Source organism: Gopherus evgoodei, chromosome 5 (genome assembly GCF_007399415.2).
Source record: "Gopherus evgoodei ecotype Sinaloan lineage chromosome 5, rGopEvg1_v1.p, whole genome shotgun sequence".
In the NCBI taxonomy this organism is placed as follows: Eukaryota; Metazoa; Chordata; order Testudines; family Testudinidae; genus Gopherus; species Gopherus evgoodei.
In genome coordinates this window covers 131,824,019-131,845,825 of record NC_044326.1, presented here as the reverse complement: position 1 = coordinate 131,845,825, position 21,807 = coordinate 131,824,019, and the positions used below count along the sequence as shown (strand labels likewise).

At 45.5% G+C, this 21,807-nt stretch overlaps 1 protein-coding gene across 9 annotated transcripts in view; it reads right to left on the bottom strand.

Moving 5' to 3' along the window:
- The window catches only part of SLC4A4 (solute carrier family 4 member 4), a 266,082-nt gene that overhangs the window by 104,276 nt on the left and 139,999 nt on the right, over window positions 1–21,807 (bottom strand). For 5 of the 9 annotated variants that reach the window (XM_030565189.1, XM_030565188.1, XM_030565181.1 and 2 more), the window contains 2 exons: window positions 20,419–20,514; window positions 4,777–4,853 (listed from right to left, as the gene is read on the bottom strand). In XM_030565189.1, the coding sequence (XP_030421049.1) occupies window positions 4,777–4,853; window positions 20,419–20,514 (173 nt within the window). The remainder of the gene's footprint in view (window positions 1–4,776; window positions 4,854–20,418; window positions 20,515–21,807) is intronic. The other 4 variants (XM_030565185.1, XM_030565186.1, XM_030565187.1 and 1 more) reach the window with 1 other exon arrangement.

The following is a 21,807-nucleotide window of genomic DNA, read 5'->3' as shown; positions in this document are numbered from 1 at the left end:
AGAACAAGGCCTGGCCTAAACTTAAAACTTAGCTCAACCTAGTGACATCACTCAGGGATGTGAAAAATTTCACTCCCTGTGCAACATAGTCAGGTCAACCTAACTTCCGCTGTAGACTCCAGTAGGTCAATGGTCGACCTAGCTACCACAAAGAGCTACAGTTACTTCAGCGATGGGAAAACCCTTTCATCAACGTACTAAGTGTCTAGTTACAGAGGCATAGCTGCAGCTGTGCTGCTGTAGTGTGGACATATCCTTCATCTGACATTACTGGAGCCTGTATCTGCACAGATGCGTGTCCCAGGCCCTACTGATAGGTTCTTTCCCCATCTTTGTCCCCAGTCCTGCAAAGGCATATGCACATTTAACTTTAGGCACTCTGAGCAGGCCCACTGAGCTGAATGGAACTACTCAATGTGTTAAGTGAAGCCCATGTGAATCAGAGTGAAGTCTGCATCAAAGTTGCACTTGTTTCAGTCAATGAAAACGGGGAGCAGCCTTCTTCCCTTCCTTGGCTTCACCAGCCCTCTGGGATGGGGAAGGACAATCCAGTTGTCTTCAACTCACTCTCCTTGAGCAGTGGTTCGCTTCCCTGATTTGTCATTAGAATTCTTCATGGGCAGGTGCAAATAAGCACCCTGCAATCGCCAGGAGGTCAGCCTTAGGGAGTAGCCTTGAATGTTGCTGCAGAAGAACCTCAAAAACATACGTGGATTCCACTAATATGCTGCCCTAGAGAGCTCTGGCCTAGCTACTATTTAGCTTTCTGTTCTGGCAAATACAGTAACTCTGGCCTTTTTGGGGTATTCTGGACAGTAGGAGCTCACCATACGACAAATGCGAGCATTACATACAGTACTAACTGCCTCTTACAGCTCCCGTCTTTGTAATGAGGTTCTGGCTTCTTCATGCTCTTCATGAGATTGCAGCAAACAGCCTCTCAGCAGCTCTTTCTCTCAAGTCTGTGAGAACACCTAGGTAACCTGAAAGCCGCCAGGCCCAGACAACCGTTCTTCACCACTGCAGCCAGAGGCAGGATGACTCCAAGGAGAGAAAAGCAGCCAAGAAGCACTTAAATAAAAGCACCAACATATTTCACATGTTGTAGATGGCATTTGTTCCTGCTGCAATGTCCTCTTTTGACACTTTCTAGGTTTAGTCTGTTCATTGTTACTGAGAAGTGGATATAACCTCTCAGTCTGTCAGAAATACAAAATGCAGAAGTAAAGTATTTGTGACAGTTACAATCCTCCTTTTGGAACTCTAGGCGTCTGTGGTGGAATTCACTTCCCCACTGCCCAGGCCTCCGTGCTTTTCCAAAGCTCAAGAGGAGTTTCCACTTTCCTTCAACTTGGAAAGTCACACTGGACTAGGAAGACCCACTGGAAGTGTGATGTGTACATCATTATGTACATCTCCATTTTTGGGTGCTCGGAAGAAGCCACTCTCCAAATGAGAACTTCGGAGAAATAGGGAAATTGTATGTTTTAAGGCAGAGGTTCTCAACCTGAGGGGTGCAAATCACTGGGGGCAGGGTCAGAAATCAGTGTTCGAGGGGCATGACCCCCTGTTCTTCTATATTACTAAAATGGGAGGGCATCCCAGATATGGAGGGGAACTGCTGCAGAGCCCCAGTATGGAAAAAGATAAGACCTACTGGTTCCAGAGACTGGTAGTTGGATAAGGAGCCTTTCACATGAAGTGTATGTAGTAACCGTTTGGTGATACAGTGCAATCACTCAAACACTTTCCACCAACACTAAATTCCCTTTAGAAAAAAAGAACAAAAAACCCTTCAGAGGAACAAACAGCTTCACTGTGAACAAAGAGCAAACAGTATATGTTTTTCCAAATCCTTGAATGCTCCCCAGGTGTTTTTCTGCTTACTAAGAGCCTACTGGAACACAGATTAACCCAAATTCTGGTTATAATCCTATTATGCTATTAACTCTATCACCATACTTGGCAGAAGAAGATAAATAAGCAGGAGAAGAGGACACAAGCTAGTCCAAAACTTTTTTGCCACTTAAAACATGTGAACACAATTTTCCCCTTTTTATTTGCAAGTTATTTCCACTCTTGAGCTAACAAACAAACCATAAACAAACTTCCGTACACTACCATTGAAAGACAGCATGGTCTCCGATGCACACAAACAAAAAAAACGAGTCTCCCTCATTTTAATTTAAGTAGAATCACGTTCCAATATGCAGCCTTGTGAAACTGTCTGACCTAAGACAGAAAACCAAAATACTGAAAGCCTCACCGTCAAGGCAAGAAAATCAGTTATTTTTACATGCACTGTTGTTATTAAATCATGACTTATTTCCTAGCTTCCTGGGCTGTTGGATAAGTGGTTAGCTCAAGAAAGTTACAAGGCTTCTTCACAATTTCACCAATTTTATCAAAGTAGGCATATGAGCCAATCAGTAACTACAGTTTGGGTCCAAGGTAATTTCTTGGGCTAACTTTGACAAACTTATGTGGCAAGAGTTTTCTTGTGAAAAGCTTATTAGCAGGATGTCTGCTAAATAACTAACAGACATTTTAGATCAAGATAGTCGAAACCCAGCAGAGTTTCACTATAAATAGACAGTGGTTGTCCACACAGAATTCTACTGCACATTAAAAATGGTAAGACATTTCAAATCTCACTTTGGGAATACACACAGTATTAACAGCACTGACTGTGTTATTTGTTTTTATATTAAATGCAATTAAAAAAAACTATTTTCTGGATTTGCTTGATGCTTCCATCAAAATTTAAATGATGCAAAATTCAGCACGATTCTGCTGCAGAAAACTGAGGAGACTGTTGCAGTATTTAGGTCTAGCTTGCTAATGAGTATATGAGGTCCTGATGACAAAACATTTAATACTGTATTACATTGCTGCCTTTCCTGTTAAATACAGAATTTTGCCTCACATTCCCTTCTATCAATAAAAATATACATCAAGGCTTCCTTACAATCAAATCAGAGAGTGTTTGTGTAAATACATACACTTTGAAAGACACTACCAACCAGAGCACAGAGGATGGCAATTCCATCCTGTGATAACTTCTGAGGTTTTGCAATTGGTTTTTGTTCCACGTTGGAATGAAAGCATTTTTCTGAAAACGCACCATCGTGTTTTTGTTCTATAGGCTGGTGGTTAGGGTACTGGTGGGGGATGTGGGAGACTCAGGTTCAATTTTTTGCTCTGCCTGAATTACAGCAGAGCTTTTCATCCCCAATTCCTCTGATTCAGGCAAAACAAGGACTTGAACCTGGGTTTAAAAGATTCCAAGGCAGACCCCCAACCCATCTACACTGAGGGTGTCTCGCTCTCTCTCAAAACCAAACTCTCTCCACAAAATGATTTGGCTTTGATAAAACTGGATATTTTGCAAATAAATAAATAAATAAATAAATATTAACTTCCCTGGAAGTAATTTTTTTAACAGATTATTAAAACTAAGATTAGAGGTGAAAATGTGTCTCTCTCTATTCTTTCTACTCTGTGCATGTGACTGAAGTTTTTGTATAGTCCATTTCGGTGTTTCTCCACTCAGTTATTTCCCACTTGTGTGGATCTGCCACCCAGCAAACAGGGAGAGAATTTTTTTTTGTTTCAAACCAGAGAAATGTACAATAGCATAAACCACAAAATTTGGCTGGAGGCACTGAAAGGCAGTTGTAGAACCTGAAGTAATTTTGAACTCTTTTTCTTATACCGACTGTGTTCACGTGCCCCTTTAACACAAAAACTCAGCTCTATTCAAATAAGCAGCAGCAACATTGCCAGCAACTATCACTGCAAAGGATTTGAGTCATTCTCACCTGGCTGATCATAACATTCTCAGGGAAATACATTAACTATGTAACTCTCCTTTGCATCAAGAAATAACCAAGGGAATAAACAGTGTAGAAGAAGGGGGGGGGGGCGCAGAGGTAGATGCCACCAGAGAAACAGCCACACATTGAAAATAACTTGGTTTTGAATTTGTAATCGAAATTTGATGATCAAAATTTGCAAAGCATTTATTCAGACACTAGCTTTCAAAGTGTTCAAATGAACTTACTCTTTAAAATCCTAATCTCTCTGAAAAGATGAGACAACACACTGAGGAAATGAATATGATTCCCTTAGCACGTGCAAAAGAACCTCAAACGGGCAAATTATTGGAAGCTGGTAACAAAGGTTTTATGTTCATTGACATCACAGATCTACTCAATCAAACTTTATTTTATTTTTTTAATATCATCTTGGGTTTCTTTTAAGCCCTTTTTGGTCAAATGTGCATTTTTGAAGTGATCACTGATAACAAATCCATCACCCAACAGATGGGAGGGCACATCCTGTGGTACAAGCAGCTTTATGTCATAACATCTACTATGAAGTTTGTTTTGGAACCTAGGCTGAAAGTATGCATCTCTCTTTCAAAGTGTAGAGGAAAGCTGGAGATAATCAGAAGCTTGACGTTATCCATTTACTTCTCAAGGAAAAGGACAATGTACTTTGCTTAACCAGTAAATCAGCAATATGGCTGCCGGATCTCTTAGTCACACCGCAAACTACCACAAGCAGTGGCTCCTTCATCCCTGACAATACCACAGCGGCTGCTTTATAGATGGCTGATACTTACAATTGGGGCGTTTTGTAAGCCAGCTATGCAGAACACCTGACCCATTTACTTACCTTTTTCTTGCTCATCTCTTGCACTCCAGTTTTATGGTCCAAACTGCCTCTCCTCCCCCTGCACAACTTCAAATGAATTTAGAATTTGAAGCTTACCTGCTCTTTGTCAGGTTTGTCAGAGATGTCATTCAGACTGGTGGAAGTCAGGTTCCGATGAGTCATGGCTGGACTGCCTGTAAGCACAAGGCCAATATCAGTTAAGGCATCGGTTACAACCCAGCAAAAAGGACACAGAGGCCCTGGCTATAGCACTACCTTCCAAAGGGCTGCATAAGGAGGGCAGGGTAATGGGCCAAACTGGAAAAATTGTAGAGCTGGATACAGGGTTCTTTATGGAGTTCAAAGTTGCAAAGGGGATAGAAGGAAACCAAAGATTCATAGTATCTGGTCCACAAAATTCTCACACTAAGGACTTGTCTACATCACCACATGGGGCCAATCCAAGATACACAACTTCAGCTACGTGAATAGCGTAGCTGAAGTCAACGTACTTAGATCTACTTACTGCGGTGTCTTCATTGCGGGTAAGTCAACTGCAGACGCTCTCCCGTAGACTCCACTTGCACTCCTTCTTCTGGTGGAGTACCGGAGTCAACGGGAGACCATTCAGCAGTCGATTTATCGCGTCTATACTAGATGCAATAAATCGACCCCCACTGGATCGATCGCTGCCTGCCATTCCAGTGGGTAGTGTAGACAAGCCCTCAATATGAAACAGAAATAAAGTTTAAGGAACTTCCAAAAAACAGTTTGAGCGCTGCTCCTGGACATGTTTGACAGGTAACCCTTCCAACACTAGTCCCCCGAGCTAAGAGAATAGAAAGCTTTCTAAGTAAGCTGACCAAACAGCTGGTTTAATCAACACTGCATACTGGGAGCTTGTCTATAGTATCAGCTGATGCTGTTTGGAAGAAATTACTTTTCTTCCAATTACCTTGGTAACTGGCCCTCCATGTCAACCATAGGCTAATTCTGAGACTGCTGAACAGAAGAGACAAAACTATTTGCACATCAACTTGGTGTAAAACATCGTAATCAATAGAATAGTGGACTGAAATTACCCGGAAGACAGAGGCCAATAGTTTAAATAGGTGGACTTAACCTTTCCTTCAAAGAAGCGATTGACAAGATACACACTGCTTAGGCCTTAAAATGTCAGTAAAGTAACCTAGCAAACCTCAAGGCAGCAAATCTAGATAGTAATTGTGCGCAAACTTATGGACAATTATTCCAGTTGAACCTTACGTTTTCAGACACTGCAGCAGAGAGGAGGAAATAACTTGGAAAAATAAGAAGCAACCAAACCTTTACTCATTTCTAAAATTCTATTAGAACCCTTTAATTTTTTATTTAAAAAAAAACCCACAAAGGGACAGGTCATAACCACAAGAAAAGGAAGAAAAAAGAAAAATCAAACAGCGGCCAAAGAGACACACTGACAACAAATATAATACCCTGAATCTGAAAGGCATGTCAGTTTCCAAATACACTCTTTTTATGGTTCTGAAATGTTAGGATACCTTCTCTGAGACTTCTGTTGGAACCAGAAGTTCTAACATATGGCAAGAGAGACTGTTATCTCAGATTTTTCTAATCATGAGCAAAAGTGGAGATATAGAAAAATCTCAGAGTTGCCGTGAGATTTCCCAACCAAGTTTTCAGACTTTAGGTTGAGATATGTCTCAAAATAAGCCTCTTAATTTATGGAGGTTTGTTCAAACTATAATCTAAAGGTCAGGCTTCCAAAAGAGATCAGTACCGAGTAGCTCCCATGGTTCTCACTGGAAGCTGAGCACTCTGTGAAAACCTGGTTACTCCATTCAGGTGCACAACTAGGAATTGAGCTCTTTTGAAAATCTACTCCTAATGTTACAATGTTCAGCCACCTTTGCAGTGCTGGAGATACACATAAGTGCCAAGATTGGTAAGTACTAGCACCTTTTGTTAAGCAAAAACACTGCTCTCAAGCCCCCTTTTCTGATAAGGAATTCAATTAAAAACTTCTGGGGCATAAGTGATATTATGGCACCAATTTGTATCCTCTTCCAATAAATATACATCTTCTGTGACACTGAAGTGGTGCAAGTTAAAAAACAAAATCCAGGGTCCTAGAACATGTCTACTTATCCAGCATGGGGACCAGCAGATGGATGAAATTTGGGAAGATCAGAATAGCAATTTAAATGACTTTCAGTAGGGATTTCCTAGAGGTTCTATAAGAGGGTCTTCAGTGCCTAGGGAAGTTCCAATTTACTCTCCTTTTATCTCCACTGTTAACCTCACTTGTGTATACAGCATGCACATATATACACCTCTCCTTTTAAGATGAGGCTATCAATACATATTGAGACAACTTTCAAGTAATCAAAAGGGTTTGCACTCACTAGGAGGAAAGTAAATGGACAGACTCAAGATGCTCTTTTCCTGATCCAGTTTTAATTACAATATTCACATGGTTCATTATGACTTTGAACAAGAATGGCTAAAAACACAGCAGTAAGCAGCTGAGCTTGGATAGATGCTATGAAAGGAGACTAACAAACTTCCTCCCATCATCCAAGCCAACTCCATGCAAAAATTTTTCCAGAGTACCAGGTGGGAAATTACATATCTGAGACCAGTTATGTGCAGCCTCAAATGTTCCCTAGTTTAACTTTCAGTATGCCAACCTGAGCGGTGCCCCTAAAGTTTCAGTAAAGAATTTGATTTGTGCTTTGTGTGTGTGATGCATGGTAAAAAAATCCACTGGGGGAAAAAAAACATCAGATTTGCCTGATGGCATATTTGCATCTATTCTACAATATACACCTTGCTTTGTGTTTCTGAAAACAACCCGCCTCATTCTGACAAGAATGTAAAGAAATATTTGCCACAGAGCACAGAGGAAATGGAGAAGCAAAATAAGGCTGGAGTCTTCGAAACCTGCAGTGCATTATTAAAACCCAGTGATTTTTCTTCTTGCATTTAGTTAATTCATTAGTTTTTAAAAGTTACAGACAGGCTGCGAATTCTGGGAATTATTTTTTACACAAGTAAAAGTACATAATGTACATATAGGTTAAAAAGAAAAATCAGAACTGAGTGGAGAAACATAGAGGGGAGTTTTGCAAATCTGAAATCAAATAAAGACATGGGATGGCATTTTTTTTTGGTAACTACAGAACTTGTTCAAACCAATACTTGGTATCACGCAGCTGGTGAATTGAAGCAAAAAGGTTCCTATCAAGTATCCTTTTCTATCATTAAATGAGAGATGAAACAGACAATATTAATTACAGCTGAGCTCAACAGCTTTGAAGAAGTTCACATACCTTCAAAGATGGGAATGCTCATGGTTAGGGCATATAATTGCTGTATCCCACATCTACCACCTACCCATGGCTATGGCTGGGCTGCTTGTTGGATGCAGCAGCATACAGAGAGATGCTGGGATGGATTTCTCATTGGTCAAGGAGCTTTTCTTGGCAGTGTCTGCAGCCATGTCATATGGTCACTGAGAGACCACTGCACAGGTGGCTTCAAGTTTAAAAACAAAAACAAAAAACACTTTGGAGAAAAACCTAAAAACTTGCCAATTGCTTTATTTAAAAACAAGCTGTTTTAACACATCTTAGAATATTCAGAAGAGTTTTGGAGCTGGCTTATGCTATGCTGCTATGGGGAAGGCTATTTGCTGAAGGTGTAATTCCATTTTCTGTTGACTGCACTGGCAAAAAAAAGATGGTCCTGTTGATGAACTAACATCTGGATTTCTAGCACCAAATCTCGACTGGGCCACACATGGACTGAGTCAGGCAATTTCCAGCTACTCACCAGCAGATACCTGTCCACATCACAAAATTTGGTGGGATCTTTCTTATGAGATGCCCAAGACTGAACTAACATGCTCGGAATGCTTTATTTAGGTTAATAGATGCATAGATTATATGGAAGAAGACACCACTGTGATCACCCAGGCTGACCTCCTGTAAAATACAGGCCATTGAATTTCCCTGAATTAATTCCTGTTTGAACCTGAGCAGATCTTTCAGGAAAACATCCAGTCTTGATTTACGATTGAAGTACATTGGCAGAAAACTGTTAATCCAATGGGACAAGTGAACTCCAGAGCAGAGGGGCTCTTCAAAAAAACCCCTGCCCCTTCCAGCTACCGCTCATATTGCTACTGAGGGGCCTTCAGATCAAACGTGGGGAGACAACAGCAGCATCACAGTAACTGCACTATGGTTCCTTCAACTGAAACTTTCAAAGAGCGCTCTGTGATCCTGGTCTTAGGGGCCAAAGTCCCACTGAATTCAAGGGGGAAGGAAGTGACCCAAAAGAAAAGGCCATATTCTGTACCACCTTCTGTTTTTGAGATGCAGAGCTGTACACATCTCAGCTGGAACTATGGCATCGCTACTTGCGATGCTATAATGACTTACTTTAGCCAGAAACTAAATCCAGACATTCTACTAACCACTGTGAAAAATAAATAGGTTTATTCTTGGCATTTTTGTTTCAGGCAGAAAGGCTTTTGCCTTCCAACAAAATAAAATGCAGGAAGTTCAATCTTTAGTTGGCTAACCTCAGTGTTTAAAGATCAGCCAACAGGCACAGCTGGAAAACAAGGGACCAATAAAAGAACCATTTACTCTAAAGCTCAAGTGTGAACACTTGTTTTTAATGTTTAAGGCTGTAAATTTATCTGCATTTTATGTTTATGTATCCTTTTTTATGGAGACTGAATGCCCGATCCTGCTAGCACATCACTCTGCATTTTATAACACAGCAGCTAGTGCACTTTGCATGCACAGTTGCTGATTTCATAGGATGCACAGCTCCCTTCACACTCATTCCCATCCCAACCCACTGGATATCAGGGGAAAGTTTTAACCTTAATTTCCTACATTTTCAAAACAGTGCAGGGGAGTAACGCTACACAAGTCCTCTCTCTTTACTTTCAGTAACAGCCATGTGGCTAAATCACCAGCTACTTTTGGAAATTTAGGAACAACAGGTGTTGGAAATACTAAATGCACAAGAAACCGGACTCCTGAATTCAGACTCTCACTGACAACTGACCCTAAAGGAGCATGAAAATAGTTTGAACAGATAGCCACAAATAGGTTCTTAGATCTTGAATCTTTTTTTAAAAGGAACACTGTATGGAGGGCAAGTGTCATCTTCAGGTTAACTCCTCATGTCTCTCTTTTTTCAAGAGAGTCACAATTCCGTGACTTTCTTCATAGATAAGATGACTTGAGTGCAGGAGGTAAAGGGCAATATTCAGCCCCAGTATAAGCAGTTATCACTCCTAATTATCCTGGGTCTTTAATGATGAAACACACCACCCGTCAAATTCAGGCCTATTTTTTTTTATCTTCACTTGACACAACAAGCTACGAAGTCTTCACTCACTGTTCTGTTCACCCTTAGACCTGCATATCAGAGCCTAAGGAAGTGCCTGTAGCTGATGGAAAGCAGTGAGCTTCTCATAATCCTGACTGAATATAGCTGCCAGATACAGATCACACACATCTTCAGCTCCTTTTGGCCACCTGCCCGAGGTTGAATATAGGCTCCAACACCTTGAGTTTGCAACATTGCAAGTTTCATGTCCACACACCACAGTCTTCCAAGACATTTTGTAAGCATTGGTATCAAACTCTGGGACAAGGTCTTCAGTTCAGGCCAGGCTCAAATGAGCACTCTCTGCACTGGTCTCTCCAGAGCATGGATGGGAAGCTGCAAGCATTGTATCTATACCAGTTGAGCTGACCCTATGAACTCCATCCCAGCATGCACTGCCCTATTGTTAGAAGTTACCCAAAAGCCTCTCAATACAAGACAACTGCTGGGCAATGTGGCATGAGTGCTTCAGGACTCCCACAACAGTATAACAGATGCAGCATGAATGGACCTGACCACATTTCTCTGTCTAAAAAACAGTGCTGCTGCATGGACTGTCACAAAGACAAGCAAGACAAACCACCATTTCATGCAATCAGCGCCAATGCAACTGCTTCTTGTGTGAATGTAACAATATCCCCACCATGGCAGGCTCACTGCATTAGAGACTGCCATGGAGAGATTATGGGGTGTCACAATGCTACTAAAACCTCCCTTCCACCCAGGGAACCACCAAAGGGCCAGGCTGACCCCAAAAGTGAGCAGGGCCATGGTGACACGACCCTGGTCATTAGGGCAATGTGTGGATTCAGTGTCTCCCCTCCTCCACATCTTCCACTGGTCAGGCTGCTGTAAAATCCCCAGCGGAAGCTGAAGATGCCCTTCCCCAGAGGAACCCCTAAGAGGAAGCCACAGTAGAGACTCCAATCTCCCATCCACCCACACTTAAGAATAAGCAAGACTTGCTGGTTGAGGGAGCTCCAGTTTCTAGTTTGCACCTCCCAACTCCAACTGCGGTGACCATGACCTCAAGACACCAAAGATCTTTAAGCCGAACTTTACTTATCCTTGAGCCAAGATCCCATTTCCTATAGGCTGTTTTTCCAGTACTGGCAGGAGTTATATATAGGAAATTTTCCATAGGCTCACAAAAAAAGAGAGTGCATTTCCTTGTGGGAAAACCAAAAAAGATGCTTACTCACCTTTGTAACTGTTGTTCTTCGAGATGTGTTGCTCATATCCATTCCAGGTAGGTGTGCGCGCGCCGCATGCACGTTCGTCGGAAGACTTTTACCCTAGTAACACTCGGTGGGCCGGCAGGGCGCCCCCTGGAATGGCGCTGCTATGGCGCCTGATATATACCCCTGCCGGCCCATCCGTCCCTCAGTTCCTTCTTGCCAGCTACTCCGACAGTGGGGAAGGAGGGTGGGTTTGGAATGGATATGAGCAACACATCTCGAAGAACAACAGTTACAAAGGTGAGTAACCGTCTATTCTTCTTCTAGTGCTTGCTCATATCCATTCCAGTTAGGGGATTCCTGGAGGGGTCAGAGCGAGACGTTGCGGAATGTAAGATGGCTGAGCCAAAGGCGGCATCGTCTCTGGACTGCTGGACCAATGCACAGTGCAAAGCAAAGGTGTGGATGGAAGACCAGGTAGCTGCGCGGCATATTTCCTGGATGGGAACATAGGCCAGGAAAGCGGCAGATGAGGTTTGAGCCCAAGTAGAATGGGCGGTGAGATGGCCAGTCGGAATGTGAGCCAATTCATAGCATGCCCGGATACAGGATGTCTCCCTCCCAAGATGAAATTCGTTGGGAAGAGACTGGCATGCCCTTCATGCGCTCTGCCACCGCTACAAATAGCTGAGGCGAACGTCGGAAGGGTTTGGTCCTCTCGATATAAAAAGCGAGAGCCCTGCGGACATCCAGAGTATGCAGCTGTTGTTCCCGATGCGATGAATGTGGCTTCGGAAAGAAGACTGGTAGAAAGATGTCCTGATTAACATGGAAGGCAGAGACCACTTTAGGGAGGAATGATGGGTGCGGTCGCAGCTGTACCTTGTCCTTGTGGAATACCGTATACGGGGGATCCACAGTCAATGCTCGAAGTTCCAAGACTCGTCTAGCCAAGGCGATAGCGACGAGGAAGGCTGTCTTCCAGGACAAGTACAGCAGCAAGCATGTGGCCAGAGGCTCAAAGGGGGGGGACCCATGAGCCTAGCTAATACGAGGTTTAGATCCCAGGTAGGGATTGGCCATTTGACCTGAGGGTAGAGTCGCTCCAAGCCTTTGAAGAATCTGGAAACTATGGGGTGAGAAAGAATGGAACTGCCGGTTTCCCCAGGATGGAAGGTGGAAATAGCTTCAAGATGCACCCTTATAGAAGAGATCGCCAGACCCTGCTCTTTGAGGGACCATAAACAGTCCAAGATAATGGGGACCGATACATCCTGTGGGGTAAGATCACGCTGGGCGCACCAGTGAGAGAAGCGCTTCCATTTAGAGAGATATATGTCGTTCGCGTGGAAGGCTTTCTGCTTCCCAGCAGCACCTGTTGCACTGAGGTGGAACAAACGCAGCTCCTATTGGCTCAACCAGACAGCAGCCATGCTGTCAAATGAAGGGACTGCAGGTTCGGGTGGTGAAGCCTGCCGAAGTCCTGCGTTATGAGGTCCGGGCAGAGTGGTAGGGGAATCGGGTCTGTCAGAGAAAGGTCGAGCAGCAGGGTGTACCAGTGCTGTCTCGGCCATGCCGGAACAATCAGTATGAGGCGGGCTCTGTCCCTGCGGAGCTTGAATAGAACTCGACGGACGAGAGGAAATGGTGGGAAGGCATAAAATAGGTGACCTTTCTACGGAATTAGGAACGTGTCCAAGAGGGAGCCCGGGAGCAACCTTGCAGGGAGCGGAACACCTGGCATTTTCCGTTTACTCTGGAGGCAAAAAGGTCTATGTGGGGAAAGCCCCACCTCAGGAAAACAGAATGGAGAATGTCTGGACGGATGGACCACTCGTGCGACAGGAAGGATCTGCTCAGTTGATCTGTGAGAGTGTTCCGGACTCCTGGGAGAAAAGAGGCTACCAGATTTATTGAGTGAGCTATGCAGAAGTCCCACAGTTGAATTGCCTCCCAACAAAGGGGGGAGAACCGTGTCCCTCCCTGTTTGTTTATGTAATACATGGTCGTTGTGTTGTCCGTGAACACTGCAACACAACGGCCCTGTAGATGGCGTTGGAACGCTTGGCATGCCAGCCAGACCGCTCTCAATTCTCGGACATTGAAGTGTAATGTCAACTCCCGGGACGACCACAGGCCTTGAGTGCGAAGGTGCCCTAGGTGAACACCCCAGCCCAGAGATGATGCATCCATTGTTAGGGACGTGGAGGGCTGCGGTGGATGGAACGGCAGACCTGCGCACACCAGGGATGACGTTCGCCACCAGTCGAGGGAGCCTAGAATGCTCGGCGGAATTGTGAGTATAATGTCTATGGTGTCTCTGCCCGGACGATAGGCTGAGGCGAGCCAAGTTTGGAGAAGACGCATTCGCAGTCTGGCATGCTTTGTGACGAATGTCCATGCAGCCATGTGACCGAGCAGGCCAAGGCAAGTGCAGGCAGAGGTTGTTGGGAAGCTCTGAAGTCTTTGTACAAGGGAGACTATAGTTTGAAAACTATGTGGGGGCAAACTGGCCGTTGCAAGGTTGGAGTCCAGCATGGCCCCGATAAACTCTATCCTCTGCGTAGGCACCAGAGTGGACTTTTCTAAATTGATTATCAGGCCTAGACGCATGAATAGGTCCTTGACGATGGTCACATGACCGATGACTTGTGCCTCGGAGGCCCCTTGAATAAGCCAGTCGTCGAGGTAAGGAAAGACATGTATTCGACAACGACGTAGGGAAGCTGCGACGACCACCATACATTTCGTGAAAACCCAAGGGGCCGAGGAGAGGCCAAAGGGAAGGACAGTAAACTGATAATGTTGATGGTTCACCACAAAGTGTAGATACCGTCTGTGCGGGGGGTAAATTGCAATGTGGAAATATGCGTCCTTCATGTCGAGAGCGGCATACCAATCTCCGGGATCCAGGGAAGAAATGATGGTTCCCAGGGATACCATGCAGAACTTTTAACCTTTTCATGAATTTGTTCAGTCCTTGCAGGTCTAGGATAGGCCGGAGGCCCCTTTTCACCTTGGGGATTAGGAAATATCGGGACTAAAGCCCCTTGCCCCTTAATTCCTCCGGTACCTCCTCTATAGCTCCGATTGTAAGGAGCCTCCGAACCTCCTGCAGGAGGAGTTGCTCATGAGAGGGGTCCCTGAAGAGGGACGAGGAGGAGGGAGGGGGTGAAATAAACTGAAGATGGTATCCAAGCTCCACCGTGCATAGGACTCAACGATCTGAAGTTACTTGGGACCACGCAGGGAGGAACGGGGAAAGGCGGTTGTAGAACTGAAAGGGATCCTGGGAGGCAATTGGTACACTGCTCCCAGGCGCACCCTCAAAAGTTTGATTTAGGTCCCGCTGTTAGTTTGGTGGGACCGGAATTGTTACCCCCTTGAGGTCCAGACTGACGTCTGTGGTTGGTAAGACTCATCTTCTGGCAAAGTCTTGCCTTAGCCTAAGCGGGGGGTAAGGGCGCTGAGGTTGGAAGCGGAATGACCGTCTTTGAGCCTGTGGCGTATGCTTGCCCAGGGCCGGTGCAAGAATGTTTCGCGCCCTAGGCGAAACTTCCACCTTGCACCCTTCCCGCCCCGCGCCCCTGCCCTGAGGCGCCCCGCCCCCCACGGCAGCTCCCCATTCTGCCCTGAGGTGCCCCCTCCGCGGCAGCTCCCCTACTCCACCCTGAAACGCCCTCGCTGTAAGCAGTTCCCCCCTCTTCCCTGAGGCGCCCCCCTTGGAGCAGCTCCCCACTCCCCACCCTCCGCCCTGAGGCAACTCCCCGCCGCAGTTCACCCCTGCTCCACGCACGAGCACGAGCACCCCGTTGCTGTTTCACTTCTCCCGCCTCCCAGGCATGCGGCACCTAAGCTGATTGGTGCCGCAAGCCTGGGAGGTGGGATAAGTGAAGCAGCCATGGCATGTTCAGGGAAGAGGCTGGGCAGGGGAGAGCTGGGGCAGGGAGTTTCCCTGTGCGTCACCCCCCCGCCCATTTGCTGCAGGCGGCCCTCCCCACACTCCCCTACCCCAGCTCCCTCCACCTAAATGCCAGCGGCGACCGTGGTGGCCGAAGATCCGGCTGCCACGATCGCTGCCGAAGAAAATGGCGCCCCCCAAATATCAGCACCCTAGGCAACTGCCTAGGTCGCCTAAATGGTTGCACCGGCCCTGTGCATTCCCAGTGAACGCATAATTACGCAGTTGTCCCTTAGACTCTGCAGTCTGGGGTCCATCTTTTGTGAGAACAAGCCCTGTCCATCAAATGGCAAGTCTTGTATGGTATGTTGAAGTTCAGGTAGGAGGCCTGACACTTGTAGCCATGATATACATCGCATGGTTATTCCAGAGGTGACCGTCCAGCCGCCGAATCGGCGGCATCCAGCGAGGCCTGTAGGAAGATCTGCGTTACTCTTTTCCCCTCCTCCAGGAGGGCTGTAAATTGCAGAGCTGGTCCCACAGGACTCCTGCCAGGAAACTTCCCAACTGCCTCCCAGGTGTTGTAGTTGTATCTACTCAGGAGAGCTTGCTGGTTTGCTATCCTGAGTTGGAGGCCTACCGTGGAATAGATTTTTCATCCCAACAAATCCATTCGCCTGGCCTCCCTTGATTTAGGTGCAGGGGCTTGTTGGCCGTGGCACTCCCATTCATTGACGGACTGTACAACCAATGAACAGGGAGGGGGATGAACATATAGGTACTCATACCTTTTGGAAGGCACCATGTACTTTCATTTGACCCCTCTGGCTGTGGGCAGGATGGATGCCGGGGATTGCCAGATGGTGTCTGCTCTAGCCTGGATCGAACAGATGAAGCGGAGAGTCACTTTAGTTGGTGTCTCCACCGACAATATACTTATGACCGGGTCCTCCACCTCTGGAACTTCCTCTACCGGTAAGTTGATATTCTGGGCAACACGCCGCAGAAGGTCCTGGTGTGACCTGAGGTCAATCGGAGGTGGGCCCGATGATGACGTCCCCGCTACTGCCTCATCCGGAGAAGAGGAGGATGACAGCCCAGGGACGAGTGGGTCCTGTACTGACTCCTGATCCTGGGGGACCTCCGGAGCCGCAAGATCGTGCGGTTCTGGTGTGTCGGTACGGGTTTCCTCTGTACCAGACGGGGAAGGTCTGCTCACAGTGGCCTCTGGCACGCGGTGTTCTGAGTGACCAGAGCGTGATGGGCCAGTCGGTTCACCTTGAGCTTGGTGATAAGCCCAAGGTGTCCAAAAGGACCATTGATGAGGTCCGTGGTCAAGGCCATGGGTATGCGTATCCGAATCTCCATAGGAAGCACTGTCCGCATGGGATGAGATGGATGGATGACGATAAGGCCATGGAGGAGCTGAGGCCGATTGGACCGGGTCTCTGCGTCCATTCGATCCTTCTCTACGCGGTACTGGAGAACGGTACCGGGAGTCGTATCGGTGCCGAGAGTGGGACCGGGACCTGCGACCAGCCCGGTGCCAGGAGGTCAACCGGTGCCTTGAATCTCTGTGCCGAGATCAGCTGCGAGAGGTACAGCAGTGCCGGGACCTGGACCAGTGCCGAGAGTACCGGGACGGCAACCGGGATCTCGAGCAGTGCCGCGAGTATGACCGGTACCGAGATGGAGAGTGGTACCGGGACTGCAAGTGGCGTCGGGATCGGGACCGATGACGGGACCGAGAGTGCCTGCGGGATCTGGATCGTGCCCGGTGACATTCGATGGTACTGGGTGAAGATGGCCTCATCATGGCGGGCTTGCCCAATGATTGAACAACCCGCACTGAGGCAGCTCGGGCTCCGTCAAGGCAATCAGCTTCCGTGCTGTGGAGAAGGTCTCCGGCGTGGAGGGCACAACAAGCTTGACCACGGCGTGTGCCAGGGAGCTGGTAGGCACCAGACTCGACGGCTCTTGTGAGACCGGAATCAACGGTGCAGAAGTCTTCGGTGCCGTGGCAGTTGGCGGTGCCAGACGGTCTGACTTAGTTGTAAGCTCTGACTGCGGCATAGATACAGGGGCCGCAAGAGTCTTATGCCTCTTGTTCCTTGGGGAGAAAGAGCAGTGCAGGGCAGGAGCTTGGGCTGGTGAAGGCTGGTGTCGAGGACCCTTCACTGTAGTCATGCGCTCCGGTGCGGAGGAGGCACTTGTCACCGGTGCCGCAGTCGGTGCCGAAGATGGAGGAGTTAGACCTGCCTCCATCAAAAGTTGCTTCAGGTGAATGTCCCGTTCCTTTTTTGTCTGGGGCTTGAAAGCCTTGCAGATTCAGCACTTGTCCGCGAGGTGGGATTCGCCCAAGCACTTTAAACAGGAGTCGTGAGGGTCTCCTGTAGGCATCGGCCTATGACAGGCCGCGCACAGCTTGAAACCCGGTGAACCGGGCATGGGCCCCAGTACTGGGTGAGGAGAAGGGGCTAATCCCCGATCCTCTAACTGTATACAATAACTATTACAAGAACTACTGAAACAGAACTAACTAGAACTATAGAAAATCGAACTATATACACAATAACTATATAAACGAGCAAATAGCTAGGGAGGTGGAGACCAGCTAAGCCGCGCTCCACTGTTCCAACGACCGACACGGGCGGTAAGAAGGAACGGAGGGACGGATGGGCCGGCAGGGGTATATATCAGGCGCCATAGCGACGCCACTCCAGAGGGCGCCCTGCCGGCCCACCAAGTGTTGCTAGGGTAAAAGTCTACTGACGAACGTGCACGCAGCGCGCGCACACCTAACTGGAATGGATATGAGCAAGCACTCAAAGAAGAACAGTAAGATACGAATGGTGTCACTTGCTATAAGAAAGAAAAATGCGTACTGAAGAAAGGAAAGGACTAGTGGCGAACTGTGGAGGGGAAGAGAAGAATAAATATGATCTCTAAGACAAGCAAAAAACTAGAAGCACTTATACGGCCTCGTTAAAAAAGCGTGCAACTAAAAAACATTCCCACTTAACATGAAGACATCAACAGCTGGAGAAATACAAACTTGAGTAGACTCTGTTAGTAGCATGTGGCATCCTTGCTAAACAGCGTTGCCACAAAAGCAGGGATGGCCAGAGGCAGTTTTTATGACCCTATGAAAAACTAGTTAGTCCCAGTTGAAGGCATTTTTTAAAAACTGTTTCATTACACACACCCCATTACATTTAGTTTTAGTTACATATCCAAACTGTGGTTACACAAGGCAGTAGATTCATCCATTTTATTTGTGCAACCCTAAATTAAAGTACATCTGCAGTGGGTGTACTCCTAATATATGTAATTATTATTCCGAACATCAAAATGTCTGTATATATTTGGTTCGGTATTTTCCTCAAAGAAGGTATACGTGTCATGACTCATTTCCGTTTTCAAGATTATATAAAAGTCAAAAACATCTGGTTATATGAACATGACAGTAATGCAGAGGGGTAGGCTTGAAGCACTAAGCAATCAGAAGCAGGCAGAGTTGCACACTGCCAGTCCAGGTCCACTTGGCCACACAGATTCTGTAGTTTAAGACCAACTTTGAAGCAGTGGATAGAACGAGCCTATTCCTCAGTTTTGAAAGGATATATCCAAAGTTTGAAAAGATTCATTCCGTGCTTTTTGAACATAAATGCTAACCCTTCTTCTCCCCCTCTGCCCCAATTTCCCAGTTGAAACCAGATGTAAGCCGGTATTTACCAGCACCCTGTCCTAAACTAGTTTTTCCTGGGAAATTGTCAACACTGCACAAAAGTTCCATGGCTTTGCGTCAACCAAAAAGAAATGGAGCCCTAGAAATCTCTTTAAATGACCATGTTCCAGACCTGAACTAACACAATGTTATTCATATCCAGTGGTGTCCTGCTATTGAAATAAATACAATATAGAGGCTAGAAACTCTAGCAACACTGTCTCAGAAGAAGAGAGAAAACAGAAAACAGAGTGGGGGGGAGAGGGAATTTAACCTGCAGGAACCCAGCTAATACCCTGCTCAAATGCAAATAAAAAGGAGTCTGGGAGCAGAGGAACAAGAAACCATGCTAAGTCAATCCTCAGCAGCTCACTCTTTTATGCAATTAGATGGGGGAAAGAATTTCTGCATTAGAATCCTAATTCAGCAAAGCACTGAAGAACATGCTTATCTTTAAAGTACACGCCACATATGCTTAAGCGCTCTGTTAAATAGGAATAAATTTCCTGAATATGTGCCAAGTCACCTCACCATATCTGTGATATCAGTGATGTTACCCCTGGGGTTTATACAACCAGGTGCTAGCACAAAAAATAAACCACTCAAAACCTCTTCAACTTGACATTTCTTTCTACTAACAGACTGGATATTTATCTTTTATTGTTTTGGCAACTTAACGTTCACAATTCAAACATTTGACGATTACTAAAAACTATCATCATTGTATTGATGGTACCTTGCTCTGAAAACAGTTCCACTGAAATCAGCAAGACGACATGAGAAGCAGTGGTAGGAACAGGCCGTGAACAAAGCTCAACTCATCACTGAACAATACCTTTGACGAGTTTTGCCAGCTCTGTGATATATGGAAACCTATACAGATGCATATTTCATTTGTAAGGAACCAAAATTCAACTTTGCATTTGTAATACATTGCACAACTGGCAAACTTTGTTAAAAACTTTCTTAATATCAGATATTTAAATACATAAATAACAGGTAACTTGCTAAATCTAATTCTTTAGTAATAGCTGCTTTGAGGGATTGGTAATGAGATTACGGGGCCTTTCACCTGTAGTCTGACAATCTGACTTTGTTCCAGACTGGAAGTGGTTACCATGTGTTGGCTGTTTAGTGACCTAGCGAATGAGTTGATGGTCTTGGTCTGGTCCCTAGCAGGAAAGTGTCTCCATCAAAAAAACCATCACATTCATTGCCTCTCATTGATAATTTCACTGGCTGACTTAGAAGAGAGACAAGAGTCTGTATGGGAATGGAACCTGAACTACCCTTTCAGCACTAGCGGATGGAACTTTGAGAAAAGAGCAGGAAACACTGTTGGGGCATCCCAGGGTCACATGAACAGCTATCGCTGTATCTAGTCTATGCAGAGAGGATTTCCAATCTCTTTGGTTATTAGTATGATAGTGCATATTTAAGAATTTTAACTGCTGTGTTCCCCCTTTCTATGTTTCTCCAAACTAACCTATCCACGTGCAGTGGCTCTTCCCTCCTCCCCACGTCCCCAATCACTGACTTACTTAGCCATCCCACGCTGGGGCTGCGCTGCACTCGGATTTCATCATCCAACGTGCGAGTTGCTAGGCAGGGCACAGAACTCTCAAGTGGGCTGCGTGCTTTAGTGTTGAAAGCAGAAGACAGAGCAGGAGACAATGGCAGCAGCAAGGAGGAGGAAGAGAGCAAAGTTAAGTAATAAAAAAAACTGAAGGAAAAAAAGCTAAAGCAATTGCACAAGCAAGTCAGGAAAGAGTGTCAGAACATTCATATTGTTAAACACACAAACTCACCTCTCCACACAGCAACATTGTTCTGGGAATAGCTCTTGGGAGAGCATGAAAAACCCCCTTCCAATTTCACTCTTCAGCACTTGGGCACCATGTCTTGTAGGTTAATACTGGTCAAAAATGTTAAGTTTGGGTGCCTAAAGTTAGACATCTAAATCCAAATTCATTTACCAAAATAGAAGTAGCCTGAATTAAACAGCAGCCTCAGCTCCCAGTGGAATCAACAGGAGCTGTAAGTGGCCAGCATCTTTGAAAAATTAATCAGTTCTCTTTAGGAGCCCAGCTTTGAAAATCTTGGCTGCTGCACATAGCCAGATATACACCAATTAGTGTTCTGTAAATGTACTCCATTTTGTGGCACTTTAAATAATGCTAATGACTAATTCTCCTGCTCTTTTCAAATATCACTTGAAAACATCTCTTCTCCTCCTTAATCTCTCCCCCTGTGCTGTTATTTAACTCTGTTCCTGTATTATTCAACTCTACAGAGACTTGGGACACAGTATGTATGAAAGACACTATACAAAATAAAGCTGTATTGTACTATACAGTAAAACATTTAAAAAGAAAAAAAAGTGTTCTACCGTCAATATCCATCATTCTTTGTTGTATACTTGAACACATTCTATTCTATAAGAAGCATTATAATAAACATGGTTATTTTATACATTTCTACTTGCAAACTACTCATGTCAGCTCAGAGAAAACCAACCAACCAACCAACCAACCAATCCAGCTTTCTCCTCCTGGCAACCTTCTACATAATGTGCACTAGGTACTTAAAAAAACACACACACAATACACACAGTGCTTTGTAACATGGCATTATGTATTAAGGACATGCGCACGTGCACACAATTTTCTATTGCCTTTTTTCTGCTCATTTTGACTGATTTACTCATTTATCTGGCAAGCTGTCGGCTCGCATGGTGTTGGTGTTTCAAGATTCTAGCAAGAAGGAAAACTAGCCCTCTACTAAGGGCTAAAATGTATAGTGCATTGTGTTTTTTGAAGCTGAAAAATATCGATGAGCATTTTCTAACTTAATCCTCATATACCTGTGTAATGCAAGGTCAGTATGATCCTCATTTTACATGTTGACAAACTAAGATTTGTGCCAAGGCA